The 17,269-nt window shown below is 39.9% G+C and overlaps 1 protein-coding gene across 1 annotated transcript in view; it reads right to left on the bottom strand.

The window, feature by feature from the left end:
- The window catches only part of CYLC1 (cylicin 1), a 68,729-nt gene extending 57,417 nt beyond the window's left edge, over nucleotides 1-11,312 (bottom strand). Inside the window, 1 exon segment of the mRNA XM_057495361.1 lies at nucleotides 11,083-11,312. Coding sequence (XP_057351344.1) covers nucleotides 11,083-11,312 — 230 coding nt within the window.
- Between the last annotated feature and the right edge of the window lie 5,957 nt (nucleotides 11,313-17,269).

Here is a 17,269-nt window from a genome sequence, read left to right as displayed (position 1 = left end):
CCCAGCATTTGTCTTGAGGTATCATTACCACTTGGAAAAATTATAATACTCGGTAATTTTGATATGAGGCACGATTTCTATTAAGGAGTTATAATTATGAAGGAAGAAGAGAAGCTATAAAAGTAGCAGATGGAAGAAAACATGGGAAGATTGCCTATTTCTTTGGCATATCTTCTTGTAGTGTAACATAAGCGTGCATAGGTTTTAAATTACTAACTAAATTGCATGCACACATTAACATAATAGGAATACAGCTACATAACCAAAGCAGACCTACAATTACCAGCCATATCCAGTGACACCAAGAAAACCAGTAAGGCACCCTACGCATTTGTGAAAACTTATCAATGATATGATGGATATTGTCTAACTGAATTTGAATATTTTGAGAAAAATCAGACAAATTAAAACAACACATTCCTGGGAACTGTTCATATCCCATATGTTCTTTTAACAGTAGATAGTCTATAGTCGCAAGATTTTGGAGCACTGCAACTTGCACTTCTCCTAATTCTTGGTTGAGTTCCGACAGTATAGATCCAGTCAAATTTGTTGTTTTACTGTATGCACAGGCCAGCTCAGATATCTCCTTCTTCATTCCAATGGCAAGTTCAGGAACCGGTGGGATGAATGCAGCTACAACTGCAACAGCGCCAGGATCTTTGTTGAAGTTTTTTGATGATCATCTTCTGGAATGACTCTTCCAGGGAATGTTGATGTTGGAAGTTCTTCTTCATATCATATCTTAATTCGTTTTCTGGGTAGCCAAATTAGGCTTTGATCCTCTGTATAAACACAAACATTTCACCCACACTTTGATATGCCCTTTATACCATTGTCAAGAACTTATTGGAGATCACCACACAGGAAATGCTTTTTTTTTTAAGAGAAAGGAATATAATCAGAAAAATGTACTTCCATAGCTGATCATCTGACACCCTGTAAAAGATCAAAATTAAGTCTATTTAAAGCAGGCATTAATCGGTGATTTGCAGTCATTTTTATCCTATCAGGGAGTAATCAACGTTTTCTTTCTTTCTTTTTTTGTTATCATTAATCTACAATTACATGAAGAATATTATGTTTACTAGGCTCCCCCTATACCAGCTCCCCCCCCACAAACCCTTTTACAGTCACTGTCTATCAGCAAAGCAAAATGTTGTAGAATCACTACTTGTCTTCTCTTTGTTGTACAGCCCTCCCCTTTCTCCCCCCCATTATGCATGCTAATCATAATACCCCCTTTCTTCTTCCCCCCCTTATCCCTCCCTGCCCAACCATCCTCCCCAGTCCCTTTAAGTTTGGTACCTGTTAGTCCATTCTTGGGTTCTGTGATTCTGCTGCTGTTTTGTTCCTTCAGTTTTTCCTTTGTTCTCATACTCCACAGATGAGTGAAATCATTTGGTATATCTCTTTCTCCGCTTGGCTTATTTCACTGAGCATAATACCCTCTAGCTCCAATTATGCTGTTGCAGATGGTAGGATTTGTTTTCTTCTTATGGCTGAATAATATTCCATTGTGTATATGTACCACATCTTCTTTATCCATTCATCTAGTGATGGACACTTAGGCTGCTTCCAATTCTTGGCTATTGTAAATAGTGCTGCGATAAACATAGGGGTGCATCTGTCTTTTTCAAACTTGAGTGCTGCATTCTTAGGGCAAATTCCTAGGAGTAGAATTCCTGGGTCAAATGGTAAGTCTATTTTGAACATTTTGAGGAACCTCCATACTGCTTTCCACAATGGTTGAACTAATTAACTTTCCCACCAGAAGTGTAGGAGGGTGCCCCTTTCTCCACAACCTCGCCATCATTTGTTGTTGTTTGTCTTTTGGATGGTAGCCATCCTTACTGGTGTGAGGTGATACCTCATTGTGGTTTTAATTTGCATTTCTCTGATAATTAGCGATGTGGAGCATCTTTTCATGTGTCTGTTGGCCATCTGTATTTCTTTTTTGGAGAACTGTCTGTTCAGTTCCTCTGCCCATTTTTTAATTGGATTATTGGTTTTTTGTTTGTTGAGGTGGGTGAGCTTTTTATATATTTTGGATGTCAAGCCTTAATCGGATCTGTCATTTACAAATATATTCTCCCATACTGTAGGGTACCTTTTTGATCTATTGATGGTGTCTTTTGCTGTACAGAAGCTTTTCAGCTTAATATAGTCTCAATTGTTCATTTTTGCTATTGTTTTCCTTGCCCTGGGAGATATGTTCAAGAAGAGGTCACTCATGTTTATGTCTAAAAGATTTTTGCCTATGTTTTTTTTCTAAGAGTTTTATAGTTTCATGACTTACATTCAGGTCTTTGATCCATTTTGAATTTACTTTTGGGTATGGGGTTAGACAATGGTCCAGTTTCATTCTCCTACATGTAGCTGTCCAGTTTTGCCAGCACCATCTTTTGAAGTGACTGTCATTTCCCCATTGTATGTCCATGGCTCCTTTATCAAATATTAATTGACCATATATGTTTGGGTTAATGTCTGGAATCTCTAATATTTTCCACTGGTCTGTGGCTCTGTTCTTGTGCCAGTACCAAATTGTCTCGATTATTGTGGTTTTGTAGTAGAACTTGAAGTTGGCAAGTGAGATCTTCCACACTTTATTCTTTCTTCTCAGGATTGCATTGGCTATTTGGCGTCTTTGGTGTTTCCATATGAATTTTTGAACTATTTGTTCCAGTTCTTTGAAGAATGTTGCTGGTAATTTGATAGGGATTGCATCAAATCTGTATATTGCTTTGGGCAGGATGGCCATTTTGATGATATTAATTCTTCCTAGCCAGGAGCATGGGATGAGTTTCCATTTGTTACTGTCCCCTTTAATTTCTTAAGAGTGACTTGTAGTTTTCAGGGTATAGGTCTTTCACTTCCTTGGTTAGGTTTATTCCTAGGTATTTTATTCTTTTTGATGCTATTGTGAGTGGAATTGTCTTCCTGATTTCTCATTCGATTAGTTTATTGTTAGTGTATAGGAAAACCACAGATTTCTGTGTGTTAATTTTGTATCCTGCAACTTTGCTGCATTCCGATATCTGTTCTAGTAGTTTTGGAGTGGAGTCTTTAGGGTTTTTTATGTACAATATCATGCCATCTGCAAATAGTGACAGTTTAACTTCTTCTTTACCAATCTGGATTCCTTGTATTTCTTTTTTTTGTCTGATTGCTGTGGCTAGGACCTCCAGTACTATGTTGAATTACAGTGGGGAGAGTGGGCATCCCTGTCTTGTTCCTGATCTCAGAGGAAAAGCTTTCATCTTCTTGCTGTTCAGTATGATGTTGGCTGTGGGTTCATCATATATGGCCTTTATTATGTTGAGGTACTTGCCCTCTATACCCATTTTGCTGAGAGTTTTTATCATGAATGGATGTTGAATTTTGTCAAATGCTTTTCCACATCTATGGAGATGATCATGTGGTTTTTGTCTTTCTTTTTGTTGATGTGGTGGATGATGTTGATGGAGTTTCGAATGTTGTACCATCCTTGCATCCCTGGAATGAATCCCACTTGGTCATGGTGTATGATCCTTTAATAAATTTTTGAATTTGGTTTGCTAGTATTTTATTGAGTATTTTTGCATCTACGTTCATCAGGGATATTGGTCTGTAATTTTCTATTTTGGTGGGGTCTTTGCCTGGTTTTGGTATTAGGGTGATGTTGGCTTCATAGAATGAGTTTGGGAGTATTCCGTCCGCTTCTCTTTTTTGGTAAACTTTAAGGAGAATGGGTATTATGTATTTTCTGTGTGTCTGATAAAATACTGAGGTGAATCCATCTGGCATGGGGGTTTTGTTCTTGTGTAGTTTTTTGATTACCGTTTCAATTTCTTTGCTCGTGATTGGTTTGTTTACCTTTTGTGTTTCTTCCTTGGTCAGTCTTGGAAGGTTGCATTTTTCTAGGAAGTTGTGCATTTCTTCTAGACTTGTTAGCATAGTAGTTTTTAATAATTCTTTGTATTTCTGTGGAATCTGTCATGATTTTTCCATTCTCATTTCTGTTTCTGTTGATTTGTGTTGATTCTCTTTTTCTCTTAATAAGTTTGACTAGAGGCTTATCTATTTTGTTTATTTTCTCAAAGAACCAGCTCTTGGTTTCGTTGATTTTTGCTATTGTTTTATTGTTCTCAATTTTGTTTATTTCTTCTCTGATCTTTATTTTGTCCCTCCTTCTGCTAACTTTAGGCCTCATTTGTTCTTCTTTTTCTAGTTTCAATAATTGTTATGTTAGACTATTCATTTGGGATTGTTCTTCCTTCTTCAAGTGTGCCTGGATTGCTATATACTTTCCTCTTAAGAGTGCTTTCACTGTATCACACAGAAGTTGGGGCTTTGTTTTGTTATTTGTTTCCATATATTCCTTGATCTCTAATTTGTTCGTTGATTCGTTGATTATTTAGGGGCATGTTTTTAAGCCTCTATGTGTTTGTGAGCCTTTTTGTTTTCTTTGTAGAATTTATTTCTAGTTTTATACCTTTCTGGTCTGAAAAGTTGCTTGGTAGAATTTCAATCTTTTGGAATTTTCTGAGGCTCTTTTTATGGCCTAGTATGTGGTCTATTCTGCCTAATGTTCCATGTACACTTGAGAAGAATGTATATCCGGTTGCTTTTAGATGTAGAGTTCTATAGATGTCTTTTAGGTCCATCTGTTCTACTGTGTTGTGCAGTAACTCCTTGTCCTTACTTATTTTCTGCCCATTGGATCTATCCTTTGGGGTGAGTGGCGTGTTGAAGTCTCCTAAAATGAATGCATTGCAGTCTATTTCCCCCTTTAGTTCTGTTAGTATTTGTTTCACATATTCTTGTGCTCCTGTGTTGGGTGCATATATATTTAGAATGCTTATATTCTCTTTTTGGACTGAGCCCTTTATCATTATGTAGTGTCCTTCTTTATCTCTTGTTACTTTCTTTGTTTTGAAGTCTATTTTGTCTGATATTAGTACTGCAACCCCTGCTTTCTTCTCTCTGTTGTTTGCCTGAAATATGTTTCTCCATCCCTTGACTTTTAGTCTGTACATGTCTGTGGGTTTGAGGTGAGTTTCTTGTAAGCAGTATGTAGATGAGTCTTGCTTTTTCATCCAATCTATTACTCTGTGTCTTTTGAATGGTGAATTCAGTCCATTTACATTTAGGGTGACAATTGAAAGATATTTACTTATTGCCATTGCAGGCTTTAGATTCGTGGTTACCAAAGTTTCAATGTTAGCCTCTTTAGTATCTTACTGCCTAACTTAGCTTGCTTATTGAGCTTTTATATACACTGTCTGGAGATTCTTTTCTTCTCTGCCTTCTTATTCCTCCTCCTCCATTCTTTATATGTTAGTTGTTTTATGCTGTGCTCTTTCGTGTTTCCTTTAACTGCTTGTAGTGGGTAGTTGATTTTATTTTTTTGCCTTTATTTAGTATTTGGTTGGTCTGCTTTCTTTTCTGTGATTTTATTTTCTCTGGTGACATCTGTTTAGTTTTAGTAGTGCTCCCATCTAGAACAGTCCCTCTAAAATACCTTGCAGAGGTGGTTTGTGGGAGGCAAATTCCCTCAAGTTTTGCTTGTCTGGGAATTGTTTAATCCCTCCATCATATTTAAATGATAATCGTGCTGGATTCAAGGCCCTTCTGTTTCATTGAATTAAATATATCATGCCATTCTCTTCTGGCCTGTAAGGTTTCTGTCGAGAATTCTGATGATAGCCTGATGGGTTTTCCTTTATAGGTGACCTTTTTCCTCTCTAGCTGCCTTTAAAACTTTTTCCTTGTTTTTGATCCTTGCCATTTTCATTATTATGTGTCTTGGTGTTGTTCTCCTTGGGTACTTTCTGTTGGAAGTTCTGTGTATTTCTGTGGTCTGTTCGATTATTTCCTCCCCCAGTTTGGGGAAGTTTTCAGCAATTATTTCTTCAAAGACACTTTCTATCCCTTTTTCTCTCTCTTCTTCTTCTGGTACCCCTATAATATGGATATTGTTCCTTTTGGATTGGTCACACAGTTCTCTTAATTTTGTTTCATTCCTGGAGATCCTTTTATCTCTCTCTGTGTCTGCTTCTATGCATTCCTGTTCTCTGGTTTCTATTCCATCAATGGCCTCTTGCATCTTATCCATTCTGCTCATAAATCCTTCCAGAGTTTGTTTTTCTTCTGTAATCTCCTTCCGGGCATCTGTAATCTCCCTCCGGACTTCACCCCTTAGCTCTTGTATATTTCTCTGCATCTCTGTCAGCATGTTTATGATTTTATTTTTAATTCTTTTTCAGGAAGTCTGGTTAGGTCTGTCACCTTCTCAGGTTTTGACTCTGTGATCTTTGTCCGCCTGCAATTTTGCCTTTTCATGGTAATAGAGATAGTTTGCAGAGCTGGCACGAGTGATGGCTGGAAGAATCTTCCTTCTTGTTGGTTTGTGGCCTTCCCCTTCTGGGAGAACAGCGACCTCTAGTGGCTTGTGCTGGGAAGCTGCACACAGACAGGGCTTCTCCTTCCTGCCTGGCTGCTATGGAGTTTATCTCCCCTGTTACTGTGGGCGTGGCTTGCCTCAGGCTGTGTCTCTGATATGGTGGAACCATGTTGGAGTGGTAGCGGCAGGGAGGCTATTTATCTCCGTGAGGGGCCTCTGTGCTCCCTGCTGCCCAGGTGGTTAGAGTGCCCAGAATTTCCCCGATTCCCTGCTGCTGGACTGTGTCCCAGGACATTTCCGTCCAGTTTTTGGGTCCGTGTCCTTTTAAGACTTCCAAAAAGCACTAGCAAAAAAAACAAAACAAAACAAAACAAAAAACCTGCTCACTTTTCTTTGTGCCCAGGTGCCGGCCTCAGGGACCCACTCAGAGGTCTTGCTGTCCAGTTTCCCTAGTATCCAGGACCCCATGCATGCTCTGTGTCTGTGCTCTGGTGCGGATGGCTAGGGCTGGGTGTTTAGCAGTCCTGAGCTCCCTCTCCCTCCCCGCTCTGACTCCCCTCCTCCCTCTGGGAGCTGGAGTGAGGGGCACTCGGGTGCCCTCGGGCTGGGGCTTGTATCTTACCCCCTTCGTGAAGCACTGGGTTCTCGCAGGTGTGGTTGTGGTCTGGATGTTGTTCTGTGTCCTCTGGTCTCTATTCTAGGAAATGTTGTCTTTGTTATATTTTCATAAATATATGTGGTTTTGGGAGGAGATTTCCGCTGCTCTACTCATGCCGCCATCTTGGCTACACCCTCTCTCAATGATACCTTAATAAAAAAAGGAGAATGAAAATGTAAAAAAAGAGCCAATCAGAATTGAAGAATATGATAGTTGAAATGAAAAATACACTAGAGGGAATCAACAGCAGATTGAAGGATGCAGAACAGATTAGTAATCTCGAAGACATGGTATTAGAAGCACTCAAGCTGAACAGCAAAAATGAAAAAAGAATTTAAAAGTGCGGTTAAGTAAAAGAACATCTATTACAACATCAAGCATACTAACATTTGCATTATAGGGGCACAGAAGGAGAAGAGAGAAAGAGGTAGAAAAATTATTTGAAGAATTGTGACCTGAAAACTTCACTAACCCGGGGAATGACATACATCTAGGAAGCACAGAGATCTCCAAACAAAATGAAACTAAGGGGGTCCAAACCAAGACATAATAATTAAAATATCATATTAAAGATAATAAAAAGATGATCTTGAAAACAGCAAGAAAAAATCAACTGCTTACATAAAACACAAACCCCATAAGGCTATTAGCTAATTTTTCTGGCAGAAAATTTATAAGCCAGAAGGGAGTGGCATGATATGTTCAAAGTACTGAAAGAAAAATACCTATAGCCAAAATATTCTACCCAGCAAGGTTATCATTCAGTATTGCAGGCAAGATAAAGCATTTTTCAGACAAACAAAAATTAAAAGAGTTCATAACAATAAAACTGTCCTTATGAGAAATGTTAATGAGACTTTTTCAAACAGAAAAAAATGCCATAACTAGATGTAGGAAAATAATGAAAGGAAAAATTTCACTGGTAAAAGCAAACATATAGTAAAGGTAATAGATCAATCACTTAAAAGCTGGTATGAAGTTAAAAGACAAAAGTAATAAAATTGATGATATCTAAAAAATTAGTTAAAGGATTCACAAAATAAAAAAATATGTGTATTTATCTATGTGTATACATAAAAAGTGAAGGGGTAGTAAAAAAGTAGTGCTTTTAAAATGCATTTGAATTTAAGTGACCATCAACCTAATATAAACTGCTATATACTTAGGATATCACATATGAACCTCATGGTAACCAAAAACCTATAATATATAGGCAAAACATAGACAAAAGAATACAAATGCAACACTAAAGGAAGTTTCCAATAACAAAGGAAAAGATAAAGAGGAGAACAGAGTAACAGACAAGAACCACAAAATCAACCAACCAGAAAATAATAAACAAATGGCAATATATTCCTATTAATAACTACTCTAAATGTAAATAGTTTAAATGCTCCAATCTTAACATAGGGTGACTGAATGGATAAAAAAGGAAAAGAAAGGTTCAGCTACATGCTTCCTATAAGGGACTCATTTCAGGCCTAAAGACACATAGAGAATGAAAGTAAAGATATGGAAAAAGATATTCTGTGCAAATAGCAGTGAAAAAAAAGCTGGGATAGCAACACATACCAGATAAATAATAGACTTTAAAACAAAGTGTAACAAGGGACATAATGACAAAGAAGTCAATCCAACAAGAAGACATAACACTTCAAAGTATGTATGCACCCAATATAGAAGCACCTAAGTATATAAAAGCAATTATGAACAGATAGAGAAATTGAGGGTAATGCAATCATACTAAGGGTCTTTATATCTACAGCGAGTTTTGTGTATATGCAATTTAAAGTGTGAAGTGAGTCTCTTGTAGCCAGTATATAGATGCATCTTTTTATTTCATCCATAGTAGGGGACTTTAACATTCCACTTACATAAAAGGATAGATAATCCAGACAGAAAATCAATAAGAAAACATTGACTGTGCATGACATATTAGAACACATGGATTTAACATATGTATGTGTGTGTGTGTATACATATATATACACATATATATATGTGTATACATGTATATTTATCTATATATATGTGTGTATATATATGTATATATACATATATATATAAAACATTCCATCCAAATACAGCAGAATACATTCTTTTTAAGTGTACATGGTACATTCTCCAGGATAGATCCCATGTCATGCAACAAAACACGTGTCAATAAATTTAAGAAGACTGAATATACAAAACATCTTTTCTGACAAAAATGCTATAAAACTAGAAATCACTCACATCAAGAAAACTGGAAAAATACACAAACACATGGATGATGTATAACATACTACTAAACAACCAAAGAATCAAAAAAGACATCAAAGAGGAAATTTTAAAAAATTACTTGAAGAGATACGAAAATAGAAACACAATGTTTCAAAATCTTTGGGATTCAGCAGAAGCAGTTCTAAGGGGGAAGTTTATAGTGAAACTGGCCTCCCTCAATAAACAAGAAATACCTAAAATAAAAAATTCAAATTGACACCTAAAGGAAGTAGAAAAAGAAAAACAAACAAAGCCCAAAGTTAGCAGAATGAAGGAAATAATAAAGATCAAGGTGGAAATAAATGAACTAAAGGCTAAAAATGATACAGAATATCAATGAAATGAAAGTTGGTTCTTTGAAAGAATAAAAAATATCAATAAAACGTTAGCCAGACTAATCAAGCCAAAAGAGGAGGGACTCATATAAATCAAATAAGAAATGAAAGAATTTTCATCTGATACCACAGAAAAACAAAAGATTTAAAGAGATTAAAATGAAAAATTATACACCAAAATATTGGACAACCTAGAAAAAATGAATACATTCTTGAAAGCTACAATCTCCTAAGACTGAATTAGAAAGAAATAGAAACTTTGAGCGGAGTACAAGTAATGACACCCAATTTGTAATAAAAAAAATACTTCCCAACATAAAGAGGTCCAAGATGACTACATAGAAAGAGCATGAACTCATCTCCAAAGTACATACTGAATCTACACCTACACACAGAGCAATTCCTCCTGATGAAGAACTAAATCATGACTGAACATCTAATGCACAACAAGGGATAGAAAAGTCACATTAAAATTTCAGTAAGAACAGAGACACAATAATGGCAAAATCTCTACTCTAGTGTAGCCCATCAGCAGAGGAAGATGCCACTGAGGAACTGGATTTGAGTTTCACCTGTCCTGGGCCACAGAAAAAAAAGAGCAACTTAATTATAAGTGAAAGCAGATGATTTTCAGAACTAAAGCACTCAGCCAATGGCAGGGAAACTGATAGAAGACTCCAAGATTGGAGGTGATGGAGAATGCTGTTCCTTACATTCCTTCTGAATATAGATAGTACAGATAGGGGAAGAGTATGGGTGTACACAAATTCAGATATAACCAAGGCAGCCTCCAAGCCGTCACCTGTGCTGAAATGTGCCTGTCATTGATCAAGCAGTACTAGAGGATTGTACACACTTATACAGCAAACCAGTACCCCATCTGATCTAAGCCATCACATGATTGTGGCCTCAGATGGCAGAAACTCAGACTGCTCATCAATGCCCCTTCTTCATCTGGCCAAACTGTCATCACAACCAAGACTGGCAGTCAACCAGGAGAACCCTACACCATACACCTCCTTCTGAAGCCCACTCAAGATAAGGGAATGGCTAGATCCCAATGTAAAAACCTGTAACATGCCTCCTTTACCACGAACACAGCCTAGAGAAGCACCATTTCAGTAAAAGACCAAAGAGTGGAGATAGCACTCTAGGCCTTTGGAAATGATGTGGGGCAGGCAGCCGAAGAGCCTGTGGTTGTGAAAAGCCCACAGCCTGAGAACATTCCTGTGGATCCTCTTAGAGCTTGGGTACTGTAGGGGGCATCTTGGGGTGTCTGGGTTCCTCCAGTGCTCAGGGTCCCATTTGTCTCTCAGCACAGGGCCCTCTGACCATGGGTCCCATGCAGTTGAGTCCAACCATCTACCTGTGGCTCATGCTTCAGGGGCAGTGAGCCAATTTGTGTAAGTTTGAGCACTGGAACCAGGCAGGAGTCCAGTCACCCTGCCAATGCAGGCTTCTTCCACCTCCCAGATACCCAGCAACACCAAACTGGTGCTGTTCGTGCCCGCTGTAAGCCAGCCCTGGGCATTTGCTCACTCACACCCACAGCCCAAACAGCCATGCCAAAACCCCAAGCCCCGCACCACTCCCAAACTTCCACTAGTGCTACAGGCCTATGGAGCTCAGGCAGGTATCCAGCCAGCTGCATGCCTACTGGGGCCAGGGGCATACCCCGAGTTCTCTGGGAGGCAGGAGCTGTAGTTTGTTCTGGGACAGTCCACAAAAGCACTGGCTGCCTGCATGACTGGGTCCCAGGATTGATGATACCAGCCACCAACCTCCCCAGGAGTGTTGATGGGAACAATACTGTGCAGGCTGTGGGAATGGCCCTATCTTGCGAAAGCCCTCTCGGACTTACTCCATTTTTGTCTTGAAGGGGAATGTTGGCATTGCCGTGGATAGAGGCTTAAAAACGGGTGTAGGTGGGAGCCAGAGGCTTTGTAGAGGGAGCTGACAGCTGCGGTGGGACAGCCTGGCGACACAGCTGCCTACTGTCACCAGCCCTGTGACCTTGCAACCATGAGCTTGCACCCCTAATGTGCAGGTCGCGCATACACGCTGCTCTCACGGTCAGCCTGCATTGCGGCAGCAGGCACTCTCTAGTCCCTGGAACTTGGGGCCTAGCCTAAACAAGGCCTGTATTAGCTTCACTGGCAGACGTGTCCTATTCTACAGAGAAACGTCAGGGGCGGCTGCGTGGACCTTGAGAGGGTCAAGAGCACTTTGACCTGACCATCCGATGGGGTTTCCCAGCTGGCTGCTCTGGCAAATCGTGGCTCCCAGGTGGCCCTGATCTTAGGACTACAGATGGCCCAGTCCCTCATCAGTTGCCCCAGCATGCATCTGCATCCGCCTGTCTGTGTAAGATGGCAAGGCCTCCACCCCCATCCTGCTGCTGCAGCCACAACCCTTTACTGGGCTGTGGGTACCTAGGCCTCTCCCAGTCTCCTGGACTAGCCTTTGGACAGATGGATGCATGTCAGCAGAGGGTCCTGAGGCGGCCACTTGAGCCTAGAGACCAGCATTCGACTGTGGGTCTGGCTGCAAGATGGGGACCATGGCAACTAGGGCAGCCTTGGGGCCCAGGAGTTCCTCATTCCAGAGGTTCCTGGGGTATGCACCAGGCAGTGCATATTCCTCCGGCTCCGTCTCCACGGCAAACATGCACCACTGCTTCAGATGGGACCTGGAAGGAGGCCGATTGCTAGGAACCCACAGGGAGCCCTGTCCAGTGAGCACACAGACCCTGCCTACCTACAGCTGCCCGACTTCTGTTCTATGGCCATTGGGACCTGCATGGCCTGCGGGTCTGGTGCCTGTGCAGCACACATCTAGAGGTGCGGCCTCAGGCTCCAGGGGGCACCACTGGGCACAGGACTTAGGCTAGAGGAGACCGTGAAAACTGGGAGAGTCATTCCACCCCCAGGCTGGGCTGAGCAACAATACAGGCTCGCAGGTGTCCTGATTTGGAGGCTCACGCAACGTCTGGCACCTGGCACATCCACACCCTGGCACTGTGGACCAGTTTCCTGCTACTTGGCCATTCGCAGGGAAGATGCACCTTGGAGTAAATTATGGACTGGAATGCAGTACATGCCAGGTACCCTGCCACTGCTGGCCCCCACAGGCCAGCCATCCCCTGACCAGAGGTGGGCCCCTGCGTTAGGGGAACTGTGTTGCCCATGCATGCTCGGCCTGCATCCCCTATGTAGGTCACTGGGAATTTAAGGTTTTCGTTTCTCTGCAATAAATACCCAAGAGTGCTAGTGCTGAGTCATGTGGTCATGGCATGCTTGGTTTTTAAAGAAACTGTCGACTCTTTCCTAGAGTGGCTGTGCCTCTCCCGGTCTCCCGGCTAACCTTTAGGCAGAGGGACGTGTGTCAGCAGAGGTTTCAGAGGCAGCTGCTTTAGCCTGGCAACCAGCAGTTGACGGTGTGTCTGGCGGCACGACTGGGCCCCGTGTATGATGGTAGCAGCCACCAAGCTCCCCAGGGGTGTTGTTGGGAAGGATAGCCACGCAGTCCGTTGGCCCTTCCCAGTCTTGCCATAGACGACTGGACTCCTTTCTGTTCATGGATGTGGGTAAAATTTCAGAATTTCCAGAATGTTTTGTCTGGCTTTAGTGCACTTCCATATCAACGGGCATTCCTGAGGCATGGAGAGTAGTAGCTCATCTCCATATGACTGGATAATTACCTGGGCGACCAAGTGCTTATCTGAACCTGAGAGATTTGGGGAGGCTTAGCTTGCTTCTACCAGAGCAGGAAAGAGACGGCCCGAGGACTGCAGTTTGCAAGCAATAAATGGGTTTTAAACTTCATCTTTTCCTTTGACTGATTTCAGTTTTAAAGGTATTATTGCCCCGGGATTTCCTCTCCTTGTAGTTACAAATGGTAGTTCCAGCATTGGCATGGGATTGGGCTTGGACCCGGGTGGAGGCAGAGGCTGGAGTGCTTGTACGTGCAACAACCAGCAGCACTGAGCGGACTCATGACACAGCTGCCCAATGCTGCCAGCCCGTTGCCCCGACAACTGTGAGCCGCTACCAATGACCCCCGGGCAACTCACGCATGCAGAGTGAGCTCTCAGTCAGCTGGTCTAACGGCAGCCGGCACCCTCCAAGCCGGCACACAGACTGCATTAGCCTCCCGGCCTTCAGGATCCCATCACTGAGTACCTTCTGCAGTGGCTGCGTCGACCGGGTGACGGCCAGGTACCATTTGTAGGGGCCACCCAAAGGGGTCCCCTGGCTGGCCACTCAGGCATATCGTGGCTCCCACGTGTCCCAGAGTGTTGGACAAAGATGGCCCGTTCCCTCGTCCTCTGCCCTAGCATGCATCCTCCTGCCTGTTGTAGCTGACTACAGTTCTGCCCTCACCCCGCGGCCACCACCACACCCCCTTACGGGGCTGAGGGGCTGGGTGCCTCTTCCCACCTAGCCAACTGGGTGATCCAACAGACCTGTGGTGGAAATTTACATTGTCTGTACATATTATGTATAAATATATATTAAATGCATTATTACTGAAAAATATTTCATGCACAATAAAACATGTACAGAAAAAGAAGTTACAAAGTGGTACTTACAAATAAATATGAATAAAACTTAGTAGTTTCTCTTCATGCCCAATATATTTTGTTATTTTATGTGCCCTCGTAGGAATTTTATTGCTCTGGGGCAGTGCAAAGTAATAGGGGTGTATAAGGCCTGAAAAAGGCAGGTTTAAAGAATAATGAAAGAAACTATAATAATTCCCCTCCCTATATTTTTGCTATTTATATATTTTTGTTTGAATTATATACACATATCTTATGCATTGTATATATTTGTCCCAAACATGATACCATTCAATTTTCTTCATTTTACAGGTGAAAAAGCAAATTCCAGAACAAATGCCTTATCATGATCACATAGTGAGTTAATAATAGCATTCATATAATTATTTAACTTAGAGATTACTTTCACTTTCTTTATTTCATTTGCTTCTAATGACAGCTTTTAGAGTTTAATATTATTGACCTTACATTATGGAAAGAGGTGTAAAAACTTAAAAACTACTAAACTAAAGTAGCTTTAACTTTTTAAACCCACATCTGTTGATTTCAAAGTTTATTCTCTTTCCACTGTATCAAAACTGTCTTGTCACTCAAGCCCATTCCTATCTGAAATCTCACTTAAGCTCTAGAGAAACTGTCACTGGATAGATCACCCAGACAAAAAATAAACACAGAAAGAGATTCTTTGAAGAACATATTAGACCATATGAACTTAACAGATATATACAGAACATTCCACAAACAAAGCAGCAGGAAACACATTTTCCTCAATTCACATGTCATGCTCTCCATAATAAATCACATATTAGGGCACAAAAAGAGCCTCAATACAAAATGATTGAAATTGTATCAAGAACCTTTCCAGGTCACAATGCTATGAAACTAGAGATCAATTACATGAAGAAAACAAAACCCAACAAATATATGGAAGCTAAACAATATGATTCTAACAAGTGGATAAATGAAAAAATCAAAGAGGAAATTAAACAGTGCATGGAGACAAATGAAAACAAAAACACAACAGTTCAAACTATGTTGGGTTCTGTAAAAGTGGTTCTAAGAGGGAAGTACATAGGAACACAAGCCTATGTCAAGAAACAATAACAATTCCAAACAGTCTGAATTCACAAGTAAATAAAGTAGGAAAAGAAGACAAAATGAAATCCAAAGTTAGTAGAATAAAGGACATATTAAAACCAAGCAGAAATAAATAAAATATAGAAAATGAAAAAAATGGAAAAAAATCTGCGTAACCATGACTTGGTTACCAAGAGAAGATTAACACAATAGAAAAACTCCTAGCCAGACTTATCAAGAAAAAAGGAGAGAGAACAGAAATAAACAAAATAAGAAACAAAATAGTAAAAACTGACACCACATAAATGCAAATAATTATAAGAGAATTCTATGAAAATTTATATGTGAATAAATTGGACAAGCCTTAAATAAATGGAAAATTCCTAGAAAATTATAGCCTTCCATGACTGACCCCAGAAGAAATAAAATCTGAACAAGCCAATAAAAGTAATGAAATTGAATTTTTAATCAAGAAACACCCCAAAAAAGAATGAAAGGCCATGAATGAATGGCTTCAGAGGTCAATTCTATCAAACATTTAATGAGTTAAAACCCATGCTTCTTAAAGGATTTCATAAAATAGAAGAGGAGGTAATACTTACAAACTTATTCTATGATGCCAGGATTACTCTAATACAAAAACCAGGCAAACACAATGAAAACAATGCAGACCATTTTCACTGATGAGCATAGATGCAAAAATCCTCAACCAAATACTAGCAAACCAAATTCAAAAAAATCAGAATGATCATACAAGATCAAATGGGATTTACTCTTAGGATGCAAGAATGGTATAATATTCACAAATCAATATCATGCATCACATTGATAAAAAGATAAAAACCATCTGACCATATCAATAGATGCTAAAAAGCATTTGATAAAATTCAAAATGGATTCATGATAAAAACTCTCAACAAAATGGATTTGTAGGGTACGTACGTCATCTTAATACAGGCCAAATATGACAAACCCACAGCCAACTTCATACTTAATAGCAAAAAGCTGAAAGATTTTCCTATAAGATTAATAACAAGACAAGGATGTTTACTCTTAACACTTTTATTCAATATAGTACTGGATGTCGTAGTCACAGAAATGAGACAAAACAAAAAGATAAAAGTCATCCAAATTGGTAAGGAAGAAGTTAAACTGTCACTATTTGCAGATAACAATATTATACATTGAAAACCCGAAATACTCCTCCAAAAAATTATTAGAACTGATAATTGAATTCAGCAAAATTGCAGGATTCAATATTAATATACAGAAATCCATTGCATTCCTATATGCTAACAATGAAGTAGCAGAAAAGAATCAAGAAAACAACTCCATTCACAATTTCATCAAAAAGTATAAAATACCTAGGAATAAACCTAACCAAGGAAGTGGAAGTCCTATGCTATGAAAAGTATAAGGTACTCAAGAGAAAAATGAAAGAAGACACCAATAAATGGAAATCTAGCCCATACTCCTGGGTAGGAGGTGATATCTTCAAAATGACCATCTGCCCACAGCAATTTATAGTTTCAATGCAATCTGTATTGAAATACCAACAGTACTTTTCAATGAACAAACAGCTCCAAAATTCATATGGAACCACAAAAGACCCCGAATAGCCAAAGCAATCCTGAGAAAGAAGAACAAAGCTTGGGGGATTACACTCCCCAACTTCAAGCTCTACTACAAAGATACAGTAATCAAAACACTTTGGTTTTGGCATGAGAACAGACTAATAGATCAATGGAATAGACTAGAAAGCCCAGATATAAACCCATGCATATATGGTCAATTAATATAAGACAAAGGAGCCAAGGGCTACATTAAAGATGGTGGCATGAGAGGTGAGACAGAGGTCTCCTCCAAAAACCACATATAATACGAAAATATAGTTAACACAACTAATCCTAAAAGAGCAACAGGAAAGAAGTCTGTGCCAGACTGCATACACCTGGAAGAAAGAACAGACCTCATGGAACAGGGTAATGTAC

The sequence above is a fragment of the Manis pentadactyla genome, chromosome X (assembly GCF_030020395.1).
Source record: "Manis pentadactyla isolate mManPen7 chromosome X, mManPen7.hap1, whole genome shotgun sequence".
NCBI lineage: Eukaryota > Metazoa > Chordata > Mammalia > Pholidota > Manidae > Manis > Manis pentadactyla.
This window is presented reverse-complemented; position numbering and strand designations above follow the sequence as displayed.